The sequence below is a fragment of the Agelaius phoeniceus genome, chromosome 11 (assembly GCF_051311805.1).
Source record: "Agelaius phoeniceus isolate bAgePho1 chromosome 11, bAgePho1.hap1, whole genome shotgun sequence".
In the NCBI taxonomy this organism is placed as follows: domain Eukaryota; kingdom Metazoa; phylum Chordata; class Aves; order Passeriformes; family Icteridae; genus Agelaius; species Agelaius phoeniceus.
Genome location: NC_135275.1, coordinates 1,120,347 through 1,144,800, shown reverse-complemented (window position 1 = coordinate 1,144,800; position 24,454 = coordinate 1,120,347). Strand labels below are relative to the sequence as shown.

The following is a 24,454-nucleotide window of genomic DNA, read 5'->3' as shown; positions in this document are numbered from 1 at the left end:
ATTTTCTTTTGCAAGAGACTGGCTGCTTAGATAAAGAGGAAGTGCCATGTCATGCCAGAGTCAAACCCCTGGTACTTCCCATGCTGAGTACTGTGTGCAGTGCAGGGATCTGCCCCAGGGTTCATGGGCACTCTCCAATGCTGGCACAGCTGGCAGTGCAAGCCAAGCCCCAGGTGCACCTTACAAAGTCATCTTTCCCAAGCCCCATCCTCACAAAAAGCGTGGATATCACATGTTTCAGCCTTTTACAGCCCCCAATTCCCCAGTGCCACGTGCCAGGCTCAGGTTAGGTTAACACCCCAATTTTCCACACTGCTGGAGCTCCGGGAACATCATTCCGATGGTCAAAGCAAGCTGCTCAGCCCATGCCATGTTTGTCTGCAAGGAAATGGGCTGTTTATGTTTATCCCAATTGATCCTGATGGATGACACTTTTGTTCCATTTAGCAGCTGCTTGGCCCATTTAATACCGCAAAAGGAGATTAAGATCCAAAGTATGTACGGCTGTGTTATGAGTAACGGCCGCTTAATAGCAATAACACTGAATAACAATTGCAAGTTTGGCTTTTAGCTATTATTATTGCCTAAGGTTGGTTTGTTTTTTCATATAAATAAATACATATCTGTATATTAAATGAATATACCTAAGGGCAAAGTGATGCATTTCCAGATAAACCCTCCAACGGTTCTAGATTTCTCAACCAAATCATTCTGGAAAATAATGCCTAGGAAGAAGTGTAATATGTCTTGTGAATCCATAGGTAGAGCCAAGCTCAAGAATTCCCCCATGGAGCTGTGCAGAAGGGCTGCAGCCAAATTGACCATCCAGGGATCCATCAGTCACAAACTGGCTCACAGGAAAGCTAAGCACACTTTTCCAGAAGGAATTCCACTCTGTCCTGCCAGCCTGCCTTGGGTACACGGAATTAGCTCATGGGATGCTGGCAAGAACAATGCACCAAGAAAGAGCAAGTCCTTCACCAGCAGCCCCAACAACACTTCTCCCTCTTGGAATTACTGAATGGAAAACACATAATTCCTGCCCCTGCTCACCTCCTGAGCTCACCTCAGTGCCTGGGCCAGGGTCTGCCTTGGGAAAGGGACCTGGGCCAAGGTTTATCTCATCCAGCACAATGTGGCTGGGTTGGAGACCTGCAGCCCAGAATTGTCTGTTTATTTATGCCTGTGCAAATCCATTCTGTGCACGGGATTCCTGTGACTTCCCAGGACAGGCAGGTGTGTGGGAAGATCCTTGTCCAGCCAGGCAGTTACTGACCATTGGGGCCAGAGGGAAACAGTTTTCAGACAGAAATCTCCTCGATTTCTGCATAAAAATAAATTACTACTGACAAGACAGCTAGCATAGTCAGGCCCCTTTTATTACTGACTACACAATGAAGAAGTCCAGCCTGGCCTTGGACACTTCCAGGGTTGGGGCAGCTGCAGCTTCTCTGGGCAACCTGTGCCATGGCCTGACCACCCTCACAGGGAGACAATAAAAACTTTTCTATTGCAAGCAGGTCAGTGTGAGGTCTGTAGGAATCCAGGGAGTCCTACCTGGAACACACCCAGCAGGGCTCTGGAAAGAATAAGAGCGCAAAGCATTAGTGAACATCAGGAGCTCAATGGAAACAGGACTGCAACAAGGGCAGCAAGATGTGATGCTTTGAGAAGCATCAGGCATGAGAACTGAGTCACTGCATGAGATAAACATCCCCATCTGATGTTGTTTCCTCCTCATATGCTACTGCACACAGCAAAAACATACTGAAAACAAACAGCAGTTTCTTCACTGCAGTTAATTGCTTTGCTTGGGTCTATTTAATTCCCTGTTCAGTTTTAAACATCAGACGAACAAACTCAAGACTTAATATTCTCCTTGTTTTAAACAGCAAATCTTATTCAAGAAGTGTTAGTACAACACTCTCAGACAGAGGGTGGGATTGTTGGGGTGTCTGTGCAGGGCGAGGAGTTGGATTCAATGGTCCTTGTGGGTCCCTTCCAGCTCAGGATATTCTATGATTCCACGGTTCTTGTGTTACTCAAATCCCATTTGTGTCACTGCTCAGAAGATGGAGAATCACAACATTCTTGGTGATTTAGTTCTCCCTCTCTGCACATGGCTCAGATGGAAAGACATGACTCTAAAGGTCACACACCACTTTCTCTTTCGACCTTTGTGGCTGGTGTTGGAAGCTGGTGGCACTAAGAGCCATCAGCAACTACCTGAAGCAGTCCTGGACGAGTCCCACGAGGGTTGTTGCTGGAGATTTAGGAAAGCATTAGAGAGAATCATGGATTAAATGTCCAAATAGTCAGTTTAAGGTGGTTTCCAAACGTCTCCATGATAGAGAAGCTGAAATGGAAGTGTCTGGCAGGGAAACAGCCTCTTGGAGAAACTAAGGTGTGGGACTGGGGAAAAAGAAAGGTTCCCTTTGTCTCAAGAGCAGAAAAGTCATCGAATGTGATGAAGGTTTAATCCCTGCAGATGGTCTTTAGCCACAGCATCTTTATTCACTCCTCACCAGCATCTGTCAAAGAGCTGTCATCACCACTGATACCAAAAGCCAGGCAGGGAGCGATTTGCGCAAACCCCACTCAAGATAACAAGCTGGTTAATGGTGATACTCCCTGTCAGCAACCAGCTACACTCAGCCTGACAGTTCCCTTTCAGGCCTGGGGAGCTCTTATCCACTGTGACAGGGCCCCACGGGTGGAATGTGGGTAACAAAAGCTCTACACAAAGGGAGCACTTTGGGGCTGGAGCGTGTCTGGCTTCCCCAGGCTTCTGAGAGGCCACACAGTGATGGCGGATGACGAGGCCCTAATTAATATTTCATTCTCAGAGTGAGTTATCCCTTGGGGGAAGTTAAAGGTTTGCACATTTTGAGGCAAAGTACTGAGGCTGGCGATCTTGAATAAGGAAAGTACGTTGAAAGGAGCTGCTGCAGTCTTTAACCCTGGGTAAGGGACATGTAAACCCTACAGCATTAGTGCACAGTTTGAATTCTATAACTTGTTCTAGGTCCTATTTTAAGGTCTGCTCCCATAAATTCATACATAAGTGCTTCTAGAAAACCTTCACCCCCTCTTCCTTTTCTGTATCCTCAGGATTCAGATATCTGACATGCCACATCGTGTGGAAGATTTGTTCTCCAAACCAAACACTAAATATGGCAGCAAATGAAGTGGCTGTGGGCTGGAACTGCTGAGTTCAGCAAAGAAAGGGAAAAGAATGGCCAGTGGAGGGGAGTTTCTACCACATAGTCACATGCTCCCCACAGACAGCAGGAGGGCAGGGTCGTTGTGAAGGGCCAGTGGGTTTTGAGAGACCACGAAGCAAAAGAGCTGTGGCCATAGCAGGGGTCTGGCCCACGGTGCCCACTGCCCAGCCAGTGGTGAGAAATGAGTGTGAACTCTTCTTCAGCCCAAAGATGAACCTAGGGTACCCTGGTGACTTCAAGAAGAAAGGGTTTCCCTTGGGCTGCTAAACAGAGCTCATAAATGAAGAAGTAGGGTAAACACAAAGACTTTCAAGATATGTCACCTAATTGACTCCTAAGTGACTGCTGATTATTTGATTGAGTTTAAGGTGAGAGGAAGACAAGTGGTCACACACAGTCTGCAAACACCTGCAGTGTGTGATGGGAGGAGTGAGCCAGGAGCAAACTCAGTGAACCAGGGAGTGAGCCAGGAGGTGGACAGCCCCAGGCTGGTCCGTGCCTCTCCCCGAGGAGGAGTGCACCGTGGAGCTCAATGTTTAGCAAGTGAGCTGGGGCACAGAAGTATGTGGAGTTTGACAGGAGAATGACCTGAAAATGAATCTCAAAGTGTGTCTTCCCTGCAGGCTGGAAACAGAAGAAAATCTAATTCGTTATAATTATTATGCTTTCAAGAGAAGAAGAGAAGCAGGCTTTCTCTTGTGATATGCAGAGAAAAACTTCCAAACAGTTTACAAAAATGCCGTGAGTGCTGTGGGGCGGGCACTGAGGTCCGTGGCAGATGGAATGGAAAGAACGGCGCCTGCAGCGCGGGATGGCATCGGGCCCCTGCTGGAAGCAGCCCAGAGCCCGGGCAGAGCCTGTCCCGGCCGGGGGAAGGATGAATGTGAGGTCTGTGAGACTCAGGTGTGCTTGTGCCAAATGTCAGGGTTGGAGTGATTCTTGTCAATATAAAGACAGAAACAACAGAAACATGAATGTTGCGAGTTGCGGTTTTTACCAGGAGCAGCCAACAGCCTCTCTGCACGTGTGCACAGAAAACACCTCCCTGGCCGGGCCATCCTTTGTACATCGAGCAGCACGATTGTGAATTCACAGGTGCCACTCACTGCAGGTGAGCCGATTGTCCCACGCCGGCACTCAGGACCTTGTGGCAGCCCCGGGCTCCTGCCCAGGGAGGCTGGCACAGCGGCAAAGGACACAGGACATCCTTGTCCCTGGATGGGAGCTCTGCGCTGGTTTTCCAGGCGCGGCTCCTCCCGGCCGGGCTCTGCGGGGCTGGGGCAGAGCCGGAGATGCTCGCTGGGTGGGTGCCCTGGCTGGCTGCTCGCTTTCGCCCAGCGCATCCTCAGCTGGTGGTCCTTGCGGGTCCCTTCCAGCTCGGGATATTTTATGATGAGCCAGGGCTGCTCGCGTGTCCCCGAGCCGCGGGAGGTGCTCGCGAGGTTCCTTTCCGACGGGTCCCATTTTCCCGGCTGCGGCTGTTTCTGAACTGTGAACTCCCCCAGCTGGCGATAGCTCGATATCGCCACCAGCCACCGCAGGCCGCCCGAAATGTCCCTGCCAGGGCGGCCTGCGAGGATTGCCCCAAAGCCGCGGAGCCGGGGATGAGCGCTCGGCCGGTCCGGAGCAGGGGGCTGCGCCAGGAGCTGCCCCTGGGGGCTGTTGCGGCCATCAGAGGAAACAGGTAACTGTGCAGGCTTCATGTGGCTCGGGCCGCTGCCAGCACAAGGTGTCCAAGGGCAGGGAGCAGAGTGAGAGGTGGGAATGGCCTTGCACCAGCAAAGAGAAAAACGCAGGCTGTACATGTCCCCAGGGGTCAGGAATAAATGGTGAGATGCTGCATGTTTCAGTGAGCACAAAGAAAGCGAAAGGCTGGAGCACCTGGTGACCCCCAAGAGGGAGGAAGCAGAGGGAAACAGGCATGTGTTTGTCCATGGGAGGTGGATGATGAGCTGGGCAGTGGGTGGACACCTTTGAGTGGACCATGGGGTAGGTGTCTTACCGGGACACTCAAGACTATGCCCAATTGACCGGGGCTTCTCGTGGTAATGTAGCAAGAAAGTATGGAGTTGGGTGACAGATGGGGCAGTGGCAGCAGAGCCACCCCCTGTCTGTGCCAGCAGTGGGTCCTTGCTCACTCCTTCACCCACCCTTAGGGACTCCTGCCTGCCTCCCCACCCCTCCTTCACCAACCCCACAAAAAGTCCAGGCCCAGGCAATTGTGTACAAAACCTGAAATAGTTTTACTTTGCTTTCTTTTTTTTTCCTTTTTTTTCTTCTTTTTTTAAACTTTGCTCTAGATTTACTTAAGATTTTGTGAAGTCGATACAAGAGCATTTGATATGAATCGGTAAATAAAACACCGTCATAGATAGATAGCCACGATAAACTTTGTTAGAAATGTACATGTCGCGAAAAAATAATAATACTAATAATAATAATCATAATCATAATCATAATAAAAAAAGCCGGCGCGACGCCCGGGCCGGCGCGGCCCTGTAGGCCCTGGTGGTGGCCCCGGTGGCCCTGGCACACAGCAGCAGGTGGCTCTGGTTCCCCGCAGGCGCCGCGCCCCAGTAATGTGTGTATATAAACAAAGCCCATAAGAAATGTACAAATATAAAAAGCTACAAACATTAATAAATTACGTCGTCACAAAACACGGAAACACTCCACAAGGTGCTAGTAAAATAACTGTCTCCCTCCTCGTACAAGAAGTTACGCAAAGAGCTGGTACCGGCGGGCAGCGCCCGGAGAGACCCTCCCCGTATAAAAACCCGGCGGTGGTTATTCCAAAAGCTATGTACAAGCTACATTCTAGGAAAAGGGGCCTGGCATGCGGCTGCGGGGACGGCGGCGGTGCCTGAGAAACGCACCCGCCACCTGGCCGCCCCACGCCTCGAGTCCCGCGGTCCCCTCCCGCCACGTGGCCTCGTGGCCCTTCCCGCTCCTGGCACTCAGCGGCTGCGGCCGCCCTGCCCTGCCCTGCCCGCGTGCCAGGCGGGACGAGGGGCCCGAGGCCGGAGCCGGTGCCAGAGCGGGGCCCGGCGTGCTCCTCCGTGGCCGAGATTAGTATTAACTTTTTGCGGCTAGTCGCTCTCAGCACTCTGAGAAAGGACATCTATATTAAAAAATATTTATAGCAGGATTCTGTACAGTTCGACCGCTGAAAGTTAAAGGGATTATTGTGGTGGTGGCCCAGAACTGGGTGGCAGTGTCCCCGGGGCCACTAGAGCAGTAGCTTCCCGTTCCGGTGGATCTTCAGGATCTTGCCGAGCCGCTGCTTGGCCGTGGCCATCCCCTTCTTCGTACGCTTCCCTGGAAGGACAGCAGGGGTGGGGTGAGGACCCACACCCACCCCACACCACCCCACAGGCACAGACCCTCCAGCTGCCTCCTGCCTCCATGGCCCTGCCACCAGCCCTGCCCAGCACCTTCAAGGACACCCACCAGCACCCCTCAGGAATGGCGCTGCTGGCCACAGGACAGGGCTTGGCTGGGAGCACAGCCCCTGGAGAGCCAGCCCTGCTCAGCCAGGGCACAGTGCACACCCATTCCCATGGACACATCCACACCTGCTCCGGGGAGGCACAGCTCTGCCGGGCACCCTCCTGTCCCTGCAGCTCTGCCGGGCACCCTCCTGCCCCCACAACTCTGCTGGGCACCCTCCTGCCCCTGCAGTGCCAGCCCTGTTGCCCTGCACCCTCACCTGCCCTGGCTCACTGCTCATGGTCACCTGTTTGCCCACAGGGTGACAGTCAAACCCAGCCCCGCAGGTGCCATTCTGCTCCTCAGGGAGAGGCTGCACACACACACAGACACACAGACACACAGACACATGCCCTATAGCTCTTCACAGCTCCAGGCTCCTGGGTATCTCTCTGCCTTGAACCTGTTTCCCACCATTTCACCACAAAAGCACAATTCCAGGCAAACATATTGTTTCCACTCCAGCCCTGCAGAGAGCCACAGGTACCACCAGCTCCTGGTAGGACCCCAGCCCCTACCACAGGTTACACACATCCTGCCCTATGGCCATCCAAGCTACCAGGGTACTGTGTACTACCTCTAATCTGCTCCACTTGAATACATGGAATTCAGGAAACATCTGCCACATTGCCTCACTTGTCATTGGGGCCTTTCCCAGTGGGATCACACACAGTTTTCATGCTAAGCAGTGCCTGTCCCACACACCTGCCTCAGTTATACTTCCTGAGCCAAGTTCAAATGGAGAGCAGGAGGTCCCAGCCTAGACTCTGTTAGAGCCTCAGCTTTCTCACGCTTTCCCTATGACAGACAGCAAGCAACCTCTTCCTCTCTCCTGCCTTTGGTTGTAGTTGTGTTACTCCCAAGGTTTGATATTCCTCTGCTTCCTTGCGGCAACCCTCCACTGAGAGATCTGCAGTGTGTTCTGCTCTACATGTCCTGCAAGCACTGTCTCAGCTACAGTCAGCACAGAGCTGGTGTACAGCCACCACCAACACCACAGTGCCTGCCCCAGCCCTGGGCAGAACAGCCTTCATGGATGCATCCTCCCCTGGCCAGGCTGTCTGGGATGTGACCCTGCAGGTGCTCCTCCTGAGCTGGGGCCGGGTTGGGCAGCGCTCCTGCCAGGGACACCTCACACCCTGCAGCCAAGAGCTCAGCACAGAAACACCTGCCTGGCCCTGCAGTGCCAGGACAGACAAGGCCACGAGTCCTATCCCTGACCAGATCTGACTTGGAGTCCTATCCTTGACCACATCTGACTTGGATCCACACACCTGCACTTGTGCATGCCCACACCACACACTGCAGTGGAGGCCCTGTGGAAGGCTCGGGTTCCATGGCCCTTCACCCTTCCCCACTCCTGCACCACAACCCAGGCGTTTCCTGGTACCTTTGGCGGAGGCATTGTTCTGCGAGGATGATGAGGGTCTCCTCTGTGTGAGGAAAACACCGGGTGCCATCGGCTGCGATCCCCTGTTAGGCTGGGCGACCCCAAAGGTGCTGGCCCCTGCGGTGTACTCGTGATCTGTGAGGCTGCTGGCCTGTGACTCCAGCTTCGGCTCGGGGGAGCTGCCTTCCTGAGCTGCTTTGCTTGCGTTGGGGGCTGACAGCTTCTTTTTGGTATTTTTTTTCTTCTTGCCTTTTTGTTCCTCCTTTAAAATGACAAAGATGAAGCTCAGATTAATCCCCAGAAGACCTTTAGCTAGGGCAAGGGCCAGCGGCGTTGCTTAGGGTCCTGATACAACGACACGCCAGGAGTTGGCCATGGACAAGTGCTCAGGGGCTGCTCCACACGTCTGGCTCACAGCTGCACACACACGTTTGCCTCTCGTGCCTCTACATCCTCGCTCTGTGTGGGGCCTCCTCGTCCTTACACTGCGGCGAGCGGGAGCCAGCGGGGCCGCACCGACACCGCCCTGGCACAGCAGCGTGGTCAGCATGGGCAAAGCTTTCCATCTTCCACAAAAACTGGCACCTCCTATCTTCGGGGATCTTCACACCCTTGCACAACAGCATGAAGGATATTAAACATCCCACTGATTCAGCCTCTGCTTCCTGCTAGGACACACACATCATCTCCTGACCTGTAACTGCACCTGGACATGCACACTGGGATGGCAGAGGTCTGCTACTGTTCTGTGTCCCTTGTCTATTTTCAGTTCCTTCTTCTTGGAACCCTGCCACCATCCTTAAAGCTCTTCCACTCAATAGTCCACATCGCAGAAGCCCAAGGCCACCACAACCTGCATCTCCGCCAGCTTGCTGAGGTGCCTCACCCAACCTCGCTCCAGCAGACCTTGTCACCTTAGCATCGCACCACGTCACCTTTACAGGGCTTCTCTGACCCCTTCAGAGACCAGACACTTACCAAACATCCAAATTGCTCCAGTTCCTTTCCTAAACTCACCCTTTGCTCACAGTTCACCAATCCTTTGGAAACAAACCCTGACACTTCCCAGCAGCCAATCTGCACAGACAGGCAATCACACCAGTCAGGCTCTCAAGTACACATCAAACACACTCCTTTGAGGCAGCTTTCTCCTGTTTTACCCCAGTAGCCATTCTCACCCCCTCATCCTTCCCTGTGCTTTTCTCTGTCCCTTGCTACCCTGTGACATGCTCAGGTATGTTGTGACACCGCTGGGCTTGGATCCCGTTTATTTCCCTGAGACTGCAGAGCCTCGTGTCACTGGCAGGGCCAAACAGTACGCAGGGCTGGCACAGCACTAGGCTTGGGCACAGCTCTGCTGCTGGGGACAGGGCTCTGCTTTCCTGACAGCTCCTACTCTCCAGGCTACCTCTCACCTGCTGTGACAGCTTGGCGGCAGCGGCGGCGAGTCCCGTTTCGATGGAGGCGACTCTTGTGCCTTCTCGCACCGGTCTGTCCTGCCGGGGCACCGAGGGGCCAACTCGTGCTGCAGGGAGAGCAGAGGCAGGTGAGGGGCAGGAATGTGCCCGAGGGAGCAGCACAGCCACCACAGGGCAGTGAGCTCTACCCTGCTCAGCCAGGAGAGATGGGGACAGCCTCTACCCTTCCCTTCCCCAGGTACGAGTGAAGGCACGAGAGCCAACGGCCTCCGGGCACGGTGGCATGGGAAGAAGCTGCTGATAGAGATGTCACACAGCTGAGCAGCTCCACAGCCACCTGAAGCCAAAGCCACGCAGGTTTGTGTCCACATCCTGGATTATGAGTGTTATCTCCAAAGCAACAATGCTCACCTGCAGCTGCAGGAGGACATGCAGGGCCACAAGCTGATGAGAGCACGCATGGGCTGCTTGTCACACACAGCACACACAGAGGATGCCCTGCTCATGGGCCACAGGGGTCAAAGGGGTCTAGGGGCCCTCTTGCCTGTCACTGCCCCTGGTGAGCTCCAACAAACCCAGGGCAGACCAAATCCTTCCAGAACATGAGCTTCGGCTGAACCTGGAGGAGACTATTCCTGCTCTCTCTCCTGGAGAAGACTATTCCTGACTGTTGCCACAGTCAACACCTGAAATCCACAGCAACTCAGCTGTCCAGGGCTTGATTCACTGTTACACCACTGCTAAGGTGGCAACCAAATGATCTATCACTAAGAGTGTGATGAAAAATTAAACCAACCAAGGAATTACTTTCTCCTGCCAGCTGATTGCAAGAGGAAGGCTAAAACTGCTTGGCAGGAATCCCAGAGCCTGGATCACCTCCCACTGCCCTGGAAGGGGTTACACTTCACATGATAAAGAAATCCCTAATTGTGTGTTACAGTTTCCACACTCTTTGAAAAAATTAGAGATTTGCATGACTTAGCCTGGGCAGCACAGACCACACCAACTTACCCGTGGGACTGTAAGGGGCATCATCTGAACTTTTCCTTTTCTTTGATCGGGACTTGAATACTGGATTATCTTCATCTGATTCGAGAGAAGGGTAAACTACAGTAGGAAACAAAGGCAAGAGTTTCAGTTTAGGAAACAGCTCTACCCTGCACAGAGGACCCTTGCTCTGTCCAGGTTCAGTGACCACAGGCATCACAGCTGGATGATCTCCACAAGTGTCATTGAGCACTTCTGTCACAGCTGTGACACTCTGGGGACTTTCCTGTGCTCTCATCCACACATTACTATTGGGAGCTGCTGTCATTAAACTGTGACTGGCTCTCTATATTCCTCTATAATCACAGAATATCCTGAGCTGCAAGGGAGCCACAAGAATCATCAAGTCCAACTTGGTTGCCCAGTGAAGCTATGGCTGCTCCATCACTGCAAGTGTCCAAGGCCAGGCTGGACAGGGCTTGGAGCAACCTGATCTAGTGGAAAGTATCCCTGCCCACAGCAGAGGGTGGAACTAGACAGCCTTTGAAGGTCCCTTTGAACCTAAACCACTCTACGATTCCACAATAATTATGGCAGAACTGATGTAACTGCTGTAAACTGTCTTTGTGTCCATTTCTGCTGCAGATGCTTGCCTTCTCTGCCAAAACTCAAAACAGCATTAGATCCCTTTTCCATGTACAAATTCAACTTCTCACTCCTCATAGCTGGAGGTTTAATTGCTACTGTGCAGACAAGGACATTTCTGTCACAAGTAGCAGTACTTGACCCACATTTCTGGGACAGTCCCCCGTTTCTGGGTTGACTGCTGCAGTTTTGGGGCTCTTCATGTTTCTTGAGAGTTTCTCATTGTGCCATGCCTCAAATTCAGCCTTCCTGGATGGCTGTGTGACCCTGGGCTCTGCAGCCAGTCTGCTGTCTCATGTGTTTGCTCCCTTTGGTGTGCAGGTCCCTGTTCCACGTGCAGCTGATCCCAGGGTGGCAGAGCAGGAGGAAGCACCCAGGAGCAAAGGGACATTCACCAAGAGGCACAGGTGTGTCCCAGGCACAGCCTCACTCTGCTCCCCTCCTACTCACCATAATCCGAGTCCTTAAAACAGGCATCCAAGTGGTCCTGGTCCTCGTCGTAATCCTCAATGTCAATGCTGTTCTTTGTGCTTTTCTTCAGCAGCCGTTTCCCAGCAGTTTTGCTGCCACCGCCACCAGTTTTCTTCAAGTTTTGTGTGGAGAAGGAGTTGTTCTTCGCCTGATTGGTGCCCCACGACGTCTGCAGGCAGGACTCTGAGGCCTGGAGGTTTGCCATAGAGAGCATGCCCTGGATGGCTTCCTGTGTGCTGGGGGAGGCAGGTGGCTGGCTGTGGGGCACAGGGAGAGATGCCAGAGCACTCAGTGATTCCAGAAACACCAACCCCTCACAGGCAGCTTGCTCCTGCCAGGCAGTTGTGCTAGGAGAGACCCCCTGATTCCTTTGAGTAGCTGCACATACCACCAGGGCCAGTGGGAAATTGTATGGGACAGGAATAGCACAAAGAGCACCTCAGATGTGGGGGTGATGGCCAGGAGCCAGGAAGATGTGGGCAGGTCCCTGGGACTGTCAGCACTCTGGGCAGAGCTCAGGAAACTTCCCAAAGCCCACAGCAGAATCCCTGACAGAGCAATGTCTCTATACCAACTATCATCATCGTCCTCCTCCTTCTCCTCCTCCTCATCATCATCTTTAAATATCTATCTATCTATCTATCTATATCTATCTATCTATCTATCTATCTATCTATCTATCTATCTATCTATCTCACCTATCTATCTTTAATAATATTATTTTTCTGTACTACCAAATCATCCTCCTCATCATCATCATATTTTAATAGTATTATATATAATCTACACTATCAGCTTCTGTAAATGGAGAGCTTATGCATCAGCACTGGTGCGGGATGCCATGGAGGGCTCTACTCAAAACTGCCTGGAAGATTTTGGTCCCAGTTCACATCATGGGCTGTCACCACTCCAGGAGCTGCTGGAAATTAATTCTGAGACTGGCAGAAGACATCATCCAGTATTTACAGAAGTTTGGAGTTTGGCAAGTAGTGAAATGCAAAAGAAGCCTTGTTGTGGCAATAATATTTGTACAGTTATACATTTGTTGTGCAATAGAAGCCACAAACATACAGGAAAATTAACAGCACCATGTCACTTTCTCCTACTTGAGATAATCTGGGCTCTGAATAGAGTAATGTACAAACCCATAAGGGAAGTTTCTGGGCACTAATGGCATTTAGTCATAATCCTGGAAATGAGTTAAGACTAATTCACAACTCAACAAACAGAAGAACATCAAAAAACTTATTTAGGAAAGGGCCATTTAAATCCCTCTGATATCATGCCTTCTCCTCTGCCTTCTCCCTGGCAAAGAAATATTTTGCACCATCTACAAGGATCATATTTTCTTCCAGCCTTTTTTCCTGAACTGTTTTTCCAAACACTGGACTCTCAAAACACTGCAAACAGACCATCAAATACTGACCACTAAATGGGCAAATCAGAGAGGAACTGCCTTAAGCAACACAAACTTCAAGAAATAAAGGGTGGGATATGATCAAAAACAGTGGTTCTGAGACTCAAACATCAACCTGAAGAGGGGGAAATGTCTCAGAGCTGCACATGGGGCAGAGTGTTTCTCATTAGGGCATGTGCTCTGGTGTGCTTCCATCAGGAGTATTTCAGCTTTCTAATCCAAAAAAATTCAAGAAGATGCAGGAAGCAATTTTGAAGCTCTGGAAGAGCCATATCCCCTTTCTGTAGCTTCAGCAATGATTTTTTAAAAACCACATTTATGAAAGTAAACTATCAGTGAGTTACAATTATGGCTTAAAAAAACATTTTAAAAGAGCATTGGAGCAGGAACAGAGTGCTTCTGTCCCTGCTGTATCGCCACAGCCATCTCCAAACACACAGGAGGTGGCACTGGGGGATAGCGCAGACCTGCCTCCAGCCCAGCAGCCTTGTTATCCTGTCCTGGGCCTGACAGCTGTTGTTGTGGGTGCTCAGGGAGGAGGACACTCTGACAGACACACTGGCAGCACTTTGTGCCTTCATCTTGCCTGTGGCAGCCCTGGTGTGGCAGCAGCCCCAGGGCAGTGCCTGTCCCCTGTGCTGGCACTGCTGCGGCCCCACCTGGAATCCTGGGGCCACTTTTGGGCTCCTCATGACAAGAAGGACATTGAGAGGCTGGAGCGTGTCCAGACAAGGGAGCAGACCTGGAGAAAGGGGCTGGAGCACCAGGAGTGGCTGAGGGAGATGGGAAAGGGGCTCAGTCTGAGAAAAGGAGGCTCGGGGAGACTGTGGTAGCCAGGTTTGCCATTCTGTCCCTGGTATGTCTCAGAGCAGGTGGAGCAGGCAAACAGCTGTGCTGGGGACAGAACAAGCACTGATGGACTCTGGTTTTACCTCCTCAGTGAGCAGGGCACAGGAATGATCCCAGCACCCTCCATCATGCAGGACATTGTGTAGGGAGCCAGTGCCTTGCTCTTCACCACCAGCTCTACCACTGCCATCTCTCTCACCCTCTCTAGGCAGATCGTCTCCTTCCTTCCATCAGCAATTACTGAGTCTCCTACTTGTATCCTCATATTTAGAAACTGAATTTATAATATTTCAGAAGAGTATTACTGATTGAGCAGTGGCTGCAGGGAAGTCACTCCAACAATTTCAAGCACAAACCCAGTGTTTTCTTCCACTTTTGAGTCAGACCTGGACATAAGTAATTTTTCTCCTTTCAAGATAAGGTGATGACCAACCCTCCAAGCTTTTTGCCTATTCCCTTTCAGTTCTTTCAGCCTGTTCCCACACTCACAGCAGCCTTTCTGCAGGAGCTCTGTCCTTCCCTCTCCCTGTCTTGCTGACACACACAGTTGAGCTGTAGCTCTCTAGAGCACTCCAGGTAATGCCATCAGGGCCTCTGGGGTAGCCAGCTGCTAGTGACAGCTCAGTATTTTACAGAATAAGGCTTGCCATGGTTCAGATAAGGCCACTATCACAAAAAGCCCTGACCTGCTTCCCAGTGCCTGGGAATCCAGCACTGGTCTGACAAGGATGCAGGCACTGGCTGCTTGTGTGGGAGGAGATACCACAGTGACATAGGGTTGCTCCACAGCATCCACAATGCACACATACAGATCTATAAATACACACATTCCCTACCCTTCATCTGCCCTGCAAGCAGAGAAAGGTGGGAATTGTTCCTGAGAGTCAGACATGACCATGCTGGCCTCATGCTGTGACACAGTGTGTTTGCACATCACATTTCTTCCACTTCATTTTCAAAAAGACCACGTTATGGCCATTGGAAAAGCCAAACCTAATTATGAAATGAAACACAGCAATTACATTTACTAGGGGCTTTTTCCAATCAAGATTCAGCACACACTGCCAAAAACCAGTATTTATCCCAGAGCCAGCATTGATATGACACATTCCTACTGAACCACCCCACACAGAGCAGTAACTCAGCCGAGTCTGGGGTGGGACTTTGATTTCAGAAACCACAGAGCCTCCAAACACCCTGGCTACAGCACCCAGGCTGAGGGGGGAAAGCAAAGGCCTGAGTTTAACCTCTGTTCTGGTTTAACCCCTTGCAGACAGCAAAACACACCCTGAGCAAGGCAGACAATTGTCAAGAACCATTTTAAAGCATGCAGTGAGCTGTGTTATCCACAGAATGGCCAGCAGTGTACACAGGGCCAAGGAAGATTTCTTTGAGTTCTTATAATAGTTGACAATTTTCCTTTTTTTATAGCAAACTTCCAGTATGGGAGTTTTATTACCCCACCAACTTTATGACAGTGCCAGACACACCTAATTACTTTTTGATGTGTCTAACCACCTGCTAAAATGTAACTGTAACATCAACATAAACACTCATCCCATTATGGACCATATTGCAGAATGGAAAAGGAATTCACAGGGATGGTCAGGCAGGCAAGTGTTAATGTGCTTATTTCTTTCCACAACTCATTGTTTGGATCACTGAAGGATCTGGTGCTGTACCTTACTGGCCATAGCCCAAAACATCCAGTGTCACTTTCCACATTCCACATAAGACACCACTAAGCCCAGGCAGACATTTCCATTTCAGGTACAGAAGTGCCCACAAAAGAGTGTGCTTTTTTTCCCCAAGCCTTATTTTTTGGTGGGAAGAAGAATGATAACCGAGGGAGGGAGAGAGGGAGGTTAGGGAGAGCAGACAGTTTCCTATATCCTTCTTTCAAACACCTGGCATTTGTGGCACCTTAGAGTTCCTTATGGGAGAAATGCCGGCCATTTAGATAACTTTAGTACAATCTCACTACATTAAAAACCTTAATTCCCACCCTCAAGCTGCAGTCACTGAACTCTTTCCTTCTTTTGAATTATTCATCGAATACAGCATTATTGCTAAAACTGATCTACAGCATCTACAGATGTGAAATTCTCTGTTCAAATTATACCACCAAAATCTTTCCTCCCTCTCCCTCCAGATCACAGAATAAAGGAAAAGGTTGCTTACTGGAGAAAAAGCAGTTACCAAGCTGCAAAATTCATTCTGACTCACACCACACAACCACATAAGGGCAATTTTGTTCACAGGTAAGAGGGAAAAGCATCCCCTGGTGCATACCTGTTGGTGTTATACTCTAAACCCCCAACTTCCTTGCTTGCCTGCAAAAGATCAAGAATTCCTGCTGAACTTCCACTCTCTTTCTTTACTTTGGAATTGCGTCCTGGCTTTGCTTCTGTGTCAATGTGAAGCAAATCTTCATCTGATGAGTCCTCGCTCTGCAAAAACAAGGAAAGGGCTAAAAAAGGTGGAAACTCACTGAGCTGGTCCCCAAGAACAGCACAGTGATTTCTGCAGCCTGCTGCTCCTCCAAAGACACAGGCCTAGCCTTTGGAATTTGCTTTCTTTAAACAAAACAAAACAAAAAAAGAACAAAACCAAGTACATGGTAAAAACATCCATTTCCTTGTAGCCTGAAGGCATGGTAGGTTTTTCTTTTCCCATTCAAAGCTCTGAGATCTGATCTGTTCATGGGCTGTATTCCCTTTACCAATGGTGTTTCCATCCCCACAGCAGCAGAGTGGGAGGATTCCCCAGGCAGAGGAATAGGACAGACATGTAGAACAGTGTCATGTTAGGCTCTGGAAAGGAGCTGCCTACATCTGGCCCTCTCTCTGCGGCTGAGATTTCTAGGCACTGTAGTTGAGTGCCTAAGAAAACAAGTTCTCCCCCTCTTCATGCCCTGCTTTCAGGCTGCTACAGCAGCAGCCCTTATTGCTGTGGGTGCCAGTCTTGTCTCCAGGTACTCCCTCCTTAGGGTCCTGCACAGGGACACAGCCCCAGCCCCAGACTTCAGGTACTGACTCAGACAGAGGTCTGTACTTCCTCCTGAATGTCCCAGACACAAACCAGGGTGAAAAGAACTCCTTAGTACTGAAGGCCAAACACTTTGGTCATCTTTGGTTCTGTCTTAACAAACTATTTTGCTTTTTCTGACTTATTCTGGTATTATAATATGAATTTGTATTAACCACAGTTGGGCAAAACGTTTAATTTCAATGTACTTTGATTTCCGGCACTGAGCTTCAGACACAGAGCACACTCACACCTGGGCTGTCCCATCCTGCAGGTGAGCTCCACCCAGGCTCACTGACCCTGCAGGGGCTGGGCTGGGCTCACCTGGGTTAGCAGTGCTCTAGAGTCAGCCCATAACGGGCACAGAGGCTCTGCCAAGTGGCACAAAACAAACACTTGAGTTGCTACATCACAGGAAGAAAATCACAGAATGGTCTGGGTTGGAAAGGACCTTAAAGAACCTCATGTTATAGGAGTGTCTCCTTGTGAAGGTACAATAACCTCATACCTTGTATGGTACCGACTCCACCTTTGGCTTCTTAACAGGAGTGTGATGCAGGGCTTCCTTTTTATCTGATAAAACTGAATAAATAAAAAGAAACAAAAAGTCATGGGTTTTTTTTCCCCTTCAAAAACCAGCCCTACTATTCCACTCACATTTGACTGATAGGTAAGACATGGCTTTCTTTATTCTAAATCACATAGATTTTAAAGATGATATTGATTGTTTTGGACAATCACCACTTAAGACTTTGTTGAGCAGATAAAGATAAACCAGGAAATATCCTTACAGGGCAGCTCTCTTTTTGCGGTGTTTTTCTTTCTTCTGATTGGAAACTCATCAATTTTTAGTTCACCATCATCTGACACATATTCATATTCATCCCGTACAGGTTTGGCTTTGTCCTCTTTAAAATTCTGCAGTGACCCAAACACGCTGGTATTCAGATGAGTTTTGACTCCCTTTGAACTGAAAAAAAATATTTACAAATCAGTAACACTCTGAGTAGAAAACAGCTTGTGACTTGACAGACAATGAGTATCTCTACGCAGAAATCTCAGTCAAACTGAATTCCTTCAGGGGTGCCAAATCAACTAGAATAATTTTACAAACACATCTCTGAACGTACTGTTTATATCTCAAAATAGGACTCTGACTAGAGCACTAGAAGTTTTAATGAGAGGGTATTTTCTGCATTGACCAGAAAGGTCAATCATCTTGTATAAAAAATATAAACTATGAACTTTCAATTTCCTTTTTCAGTTGATGTGTGTTCTCGTATTTTTACTTACCCAAGCAACTTCTTATTAGAGAAAGAGAATGTGAATTTGTTGTCTTTATTTCCTAACAAAGGCGTCTTTTCCGATTTGTGTTCCTCTTCCATTTTTAGAAGTGAATCAGGTTTACTGTTCTGAAAGGCAAAAGACCAAAACAAAATAAATAAATCATTTAAATGAGTCCTTTATGTTTCAGCATCCCAGATACCCTCAGAATCCAAGCCTGTTAAATTTTCCTTTTTTAAAAACCCTATGAAATTTTCCCTGCAGACAAAGTGTTCTATTCCGTGAGTGAATTTCACTCACCCTGCGTTAGCCCTTAAAAAAGGCAAGCTTTTAATCCATAGGGCATAATTCAGATTTCATTAACTCTAATTTTATGCCATTAAAATTAGTTATTGATTATTAGCCATTAGTTAGTTATTGATTTCTCATTAGTTATTGATTTCAAACTTAAACTAGTAGGACTATGTCAGAGCAAGGATCACACTGAAGCATCTCACTCTTAACAGTCTGGTGTCATTATGGACAAATGGACAATTCAGCATGTGCTTTTGAAGAATCCATCCACCCTCTCTTCTTTAATTGGGATTAACTGATTATTTCGGCTTAATTTTCTTTTCTTTGGGAACTAAAAATTGGTGCCTCATTCTCTCCACTTAGGCAGAGGCACAAGCATTTCCCGACCCTTGTCTTATCATCATGTGGCAGAATTTAACAGGAGACATTACCTTGTATTTCCATTTGGCTTCTGTTTTGCTTTTATTTTGCTCTCGAACTTCAAATTTCTCCACCTCATTCTGCTTGCTCGCAGATTCCTTATTGGGAACACTTAAAACATTCTTTGCAGCCTGGGAAAAAAGTCAAGAAAAAGTTCTCTCAATGAGGATGGAGTGCTGGCATGTTAGAAACATGGGCTTTATCTGGGTAATAACATGACATATTTTTGAAAACCCCCATTTATTCTTTTTGAATCCCAAATTGTGGTTCAATTAAATATTGCTCCTTCAGAGTGTGCAGAATAGCAGCTGCACTTCTTGATACACCAATACTCTCCTCTCCTTGTCTGTCACACCATGACAGGTTTCACAAACTGCACACAAACTCTTAGAACTTCAGAAACATTTTAGGAAAGATTTTTCTTTATAAACATGGATATTTCTTCACAAACAGCATACAACAATTCCTCTGCCAGAGCCTTGATGGATCCTGGCCCCTACTGAAATCAGCAGCAAAATTCATGCTGAATTACAGGGCATGAGAATTAAAGGATATCAAAAAGAAACTTGTCCTACATGGGCAAAAGTGGAAGAAAACTACTGTTCTGTTTTCAGTCACCCATTCTAGAGTAACATTTCAAGCAAATGAGATACTTTAGAAACAAGTTCTTTCATCACTGACACCTTTTGATATCAGTGGGTTTCTGGGAGGCTCCACATCAATGAACAACCAGCAAAGAGTCAAATCAAACCCACCAGCTGGGGAAGAGAAGGGCAATGAGCCAGCAGTTACAAACCTTTCCTTTGCTTCTGCAGAGCCAGGGTTTCACAATGTGGGTGCATACTATTTTTTGCATGAGACTTACAGAGTGATTTTGTCTCTCTGAGTGTGGGAGAAGAGGGAGAGGTTAAAACACGACCCACCTTCCCCTTCTTTGGCGTCTCAATCTTGGTCAGAGCCTCCTTCGTGTGTGCCTCCAGCAGGTCGAGGTTGGGGATGGCTGGTGGTGGGCTCTCCTTCGCCTTCTTTCCTTTCTTTTTGCCTTCTCCCTTCACTTTCGGTGTTTTGGGAGGTTTGGGGGGTTTGGGAGGCTTCGGGGGTTTGGATGGCTTCAGTTGTTTGGGGGTTTTCACAGTTTTGGGAGTCTTTTTCTTAGGAAGCTTTTCTAGAGGTGGGGGCGGAGGGGTGACTTGGACGGGCGACGGAGCCTCCTCCTTCTCCACAGGACAGATCTCCTCAGCTGGGGGGTTGGCACTCGTGTCTGCTTTGCTGGCCTTTGAAGCGTTCTGTGGTTTGGCACAAAGCATAAGGTGTTCAAGCACACCTGTCCTGCTTTTGATATTCACCTGCACCCTCTGTTAGATGGCAAAACAACCCCAAAGATGCCCAAAGATGTGGTGGAGGGGATCTGCAGCACAGGTCAGTCTAACTGAGGAATGAAGATCCCATCAAGGCCACAATAATGCTCTGCTCACCAATCCCCAGCCCCAGTTCCCACCCCCACATCCTCAAGCCTGGCCTGCAGTAGCTCCAGAGGCTTGGCTTACAATCTCACTGGGTTGTACCCTCACGTGGCCTGTCCACACAGGATGGATAAAATGAACAGCCTTCTGCTTAAAATGCTGATTGGCTCGAGCAAAAACCCTTTCCATTTAATTCTGATGTGATAAATATAGCAGAATCACATTTCATGCCCTCAGGAAAAATTAGCAGTAAAATAGCTGCCCAATTAAAATTAACACAGACTAATTAAAAATAAATTATTTTCTGCTTAACTTGCTGTTCTGACAATCGGAAAACTTAAATACTACATCAAAGAGGATCAAAGGACATGATAGGTTTAAGTGTTGAGGTCTCTGGATGTGGTTAGGAACAGGGTGGAATGCAGCACAATGTCTTCCTGAAGGAGCTGCACCAGCTGTGGTCACCTTTTGCTGTCACACATCTCCACCCAGCAGGATTTGGTACCACACTCAATGGGTGATACCTCCATGCATTTTATAGCCTGGACCCCCAATACAGTAAATATTATAAAAACAGCACAAACCTCACTTAATCTTATTTCTTTGGCAAGGTCCTTGATGAGTTGTGCTGGTTTGAAGTTTTCTGGTAGTTCATCTTCATGCTCTGCTAAAGCCTGAAACACAACAAAGTCAAATTGCTGTTTCTGTGCATGTTTTCTTTAAAAAAAAAAAAAAAAAAAAAAAAAACCTCTTGAAGTGACTTGTCCATATTTTTTCCTATGTATTTAAATCAGTTTTGACTGCATTAGACATTCAAATGAGAAAAAAATGGGTTTTTTCCTATTCTGGATGTTATTGTAACAAGTTGTCCTGAGAGAACAACAAAGTCAATCATCTTTTTTCAGATATTATTTCATTTTCACAACTGCAACATCACTTTTCTCACTCTCTGTTCTCCCAACTCCTTCTCTTTGGCATCTTAGAATTGGATGTTTTGCAATGGAGATGTTATTTTTTCCAGAATTTCCCCTCTGCTCCATCAACTGACAAACACATAATATTAATCCAGGCTTCCTCTCCTACCTGTTTTTTAGTCCATGACCTGAAAGCACCATTGAGAATCTTTGCTCCCTGAAGGAGATGAGCAGGAGGTTGTTGTCCAGCTTTATGCAAACCTAAACAAAGAAAAAAACAGTGTCATTCAACCACTGACAGCTGCAGTTGTTTATAGAAAGCATTTAATTTGAAAATTGTAACTGGGAAAGCTGAAGTTAACTCTTTGAGAGTTGATCCCACAAATGAATCCCTACTACAACCTGATGGTAATAAGCAGTGCTTTTACTGTGTCCCAAATTCAGCTGAGCCTTCCCACCCTGTGCTCCTGTCAGTTATGGCTACTGAAATTCAGGGGAACTGTCCCCAGATCCCAAAGCTGAGCCATCAGGGCAAGCAAGGAAATGCAGTTTTACCTTTGAATTTCTCTAGCAGATGCTTCCCCATGTACCAACAGGCTGTTTCAAAGTTGGGGAACTGGGTCAGACTGACAATTTTCAATCGCCTTTCCACTTCATAGGCCCTGCAAGACAAAGGCACAGGAAACCGAGCATGGCAGAGCATGATGTGTCACAGAAGTGCCAGGGTCACTTTGCAGTGGGTTCCCTCTTTGTTCTGCTGCCACACAGGCTGGCCTTAGGCCAAAAGCAAAACATGACAGCACTGGTAAAATACTGAGATACAGATGTATGATGGTTTTATTGCATTATTTGCCCAGAATCAGTAAAGAACTCATTGCATTGTCTTACAGTGGGCAAAGAGCCCAACTGAGCAGGTGGGGGCTGATCCAGCAGCGAGTGGCAGGTGCCAGGGTAAAACTCCAGGCAGTGTGTAACCTGCCTTCAGGATGGGGCCACATCAATCAGGCCCCTCAGGCACCCTCCCATGCCTTGTCAACAGGTGCAAGGACAGCTCAGGAAAAGCCAGCATGAGGGAACATGGTCAGAGGGGACAAAGGTGGGTACACCAGCATTACTGTCAGTGATTCATTATTACTGATTTATTAAAAAATGAGCTCTACGTAATATGAGATTTTAAAGACAGATTACCTCATCTGCATTTCCACGCTTAGACTGTGTAGAAAATGTCCTGCAAAGGCCAGGCAGTCTACTGGTGTTAGAGTTGCATAAATCCAGCCTAAAAGACAGAGAAGAGTCCTCAAGACAAGAACTCAAAGGCCATTAGCACAGACTTCAATCCCAAATGATGTCTACACTTCACTGACACCTTGCTCCACAGGTACCCACACAGCCCAGCCCCAGAGCCACACACACTTTGAACAGAGCTGCCTCTGGTCCCTTCTTTGTTTTGCTACACAATGGCAACTGCTTTCCTGTCTCCACAAAGACCTGAAACAGCCCCGGACGTGCTTTATCACAGTGTCAGAATCAGGTGTTTTCCAAACATGTCTTTTCATACAAAAATCTACTCAAGTTTGTGAATCTCTGTAAATTGCTCTGTGTTTGTTCCACCATCTGCTCCACAGATGGTCATAAGAGAAACACCTACTTTCCACTTCTTACACCCAAGGTAAAATTCAAGTGCGTAAACATTTGGTGCAAGAATCTACTCACACACAGTGACCTGCAGTTCCTTAGTGTCACAGGGGATTAATGTCTGTGACAAGGATTTGGGGGTGTCATGGTCAGAATGCATGGTCAAATTCACTCCATGTAAATAATCCGTTAGATGTCAGAAAGTACCAATGCCAGGGTGGATACAGAAAGAGAACTCACGAGTTACTACAACCCAGCTAGACCACAAGTGGAACACTCTCCCTACAAGTTTAACTCTTAGAAGGCTGCTAAAATGTTAACAGAAAGCAGTAAAAGTTCTGATTTGTTTTGTTTGTAAGCACATGAAATAATATCTCTACTGAGAATTAGACTCTGTACTTTGTCAGAGAGAGTTGTCAAATCCCACCCCTCTGGCATTTTGGATGTGCTACTCTAAAGGATGAGGAAAGTCCTCCTCCCCCAGCTGCTCACCTGATGGGATGAAGAGTGTCTGACCTTGTTTAACAGTGCATTTGTAACATTTATCTACTTGGTCTGCAAAAAACATCTCACTGTGATTTGCTGCTGACTGCCAGCGTTCATACAGAGAAATATTTGCAGAGGCTGGTTTGATGAGATAAAAGATCTTTTCTCCCTGAATTAGAAATATAAAATTAGCAATGAGCAGCCAAATCAAACAACACTGCACTGGCGTAAACACACACACACACACACACACACACACACACACACACACACACACACACAAGTAGTTGTCTAAATATACATGTATGTGTATTTTGGCAGTATTTAAATAAAACTAATTAGTCAGCTTTTTACAGAAGGGCTGAAATAATGAAATCACATCTGACTACATCTGCTCAGATTTGCAGGAGTGATGGTACAAAAGGTTTACAGTGCCAGGTTCCATCACACTGCAAAAATATGACGTGGTATCTTTAAGACCTAGGGTGATATATGTGCAGAAGGCACTAAACAAATATTAAAATCCTAATAGAGAGAAAATACACAGAGGACTTCCATGCTCCAAGTGCTTTCTCACTCAGGAGACTCTAGCACCTCAGGGAGGGCACTCACTTAGAGCAGTTAAGGCTCAGATGCAACAGGACAATGATGAAAAAACCTGAGAACTGAATTTTGGAGAGAATTCTATGATGGCCTTTGTGGATAAAATTGAGTTTGTTATTAGCTACACCTGAAAGCCAGGCTCCCTCACCTTCAGCACGTGGTACCAGGCAGAAGCCCCCCCAGAGTCTATGTGGAAGTCAGTGTAGCTGTCCTTCACGCAGATCAGGCAGTACTTGGTCACTTTGGGTTTAGCCAGCAGAGCATCGTCAGGCCAGTAATTTTCCACCCAGGACAGCTTCTTAACGATATCAGGAGGCTCTACAAAGCTGGACATCCTTACAGACAGAGTGGAGAACAGACAGGCAGCTTTTAAAACAGAGCACCAGGACTCTGGTACAGCAAGAAGCAAGTGTGACAAAACCTGCATAGTAAACTGGA

The 24,454-nt window shown here is 48.1% G+C and overlaps 1 protein-coding gene across 3 annotated transcripts in view; it reads right to left on the bottom strand.

Moving 5' to 3' along the window:
- Window positions 1-5,443: 5,443 nt before the first annotated feature.
- Window positions 5,444-24,454, bottom strand: part of PHF2 (PHD finger protein 2) — a 57,115-nt gene continuing 38,104 nt past the window's right edge. For 2 of the 3 annotated variants that reach the window (XM_077184469.1, XM_054640011.2), the window contains exons 6-22: window positions 24,165-24,351; window positions 23,420-23,582; window positions 22,481-22,568; window positions 21,848-21,954; window positions 21,462-21,553; window positions 20,963-21,052; window positions 19,839-20,201; window positions 18,927-19,046; window positions 18,211-18,329; window positions 17,709-17,887; window positions 17,426-17,499; window positions 16,183-16,340; window positions 11,604-11,881; window positions 10,533-10,628; window positions 9,519-9,628; window positions 8,104-8,365; window positions 5,444-6,542 (exon numbers count right to left, since the gene is read on the bottom strand). In XM_077184469.1, coding sequence (XP_077040584.1) covers window positions 6,454-6,542; window positions 8,104-8,365; window positions 9,519-9,628; window positions 10,533-10,628; window positions 11,604-11,881; window positions 16,183-16,340; window positions 17,426-17,499; window positions 17,709-17,887; window positions 18,211-18,329; window positions 18,927-19,046; window positions 19,839-20,201; window positions 20,963-21,052; window positions 21,462-21,553; window positions 21,848-21,954; window positions 22,481-22,568; window positions 23,420-23,582; window positions 24,165-24,351 — 2,575 coding nt within the window. In that variant the 3' untranslated portion in view covers window positions 5,444-6,453. The remainder of the gene's footprint in view (window positions 6,543-8,103; window positions 8,366-9,518; window positions 9,629-10,532; window positions 10,629-11,603; window positions 11,882-16,182; window positions 16,341-17,425; window positions 17,500-17,708; window positions 17,888-18,210; window positions 18,330-18,926; window positions 19,047-19,838; window positions 20,202-20,962; window positions 21,053-21,461; window positions 21,554-21,847; window positions 21,955-22,480; window positions 22,569-23,419; window positions 23,583-24,164; window positions 24,352-24,454) is intronic. The other variant, XM_054640012.2, reaches the window with a different exon arrangement.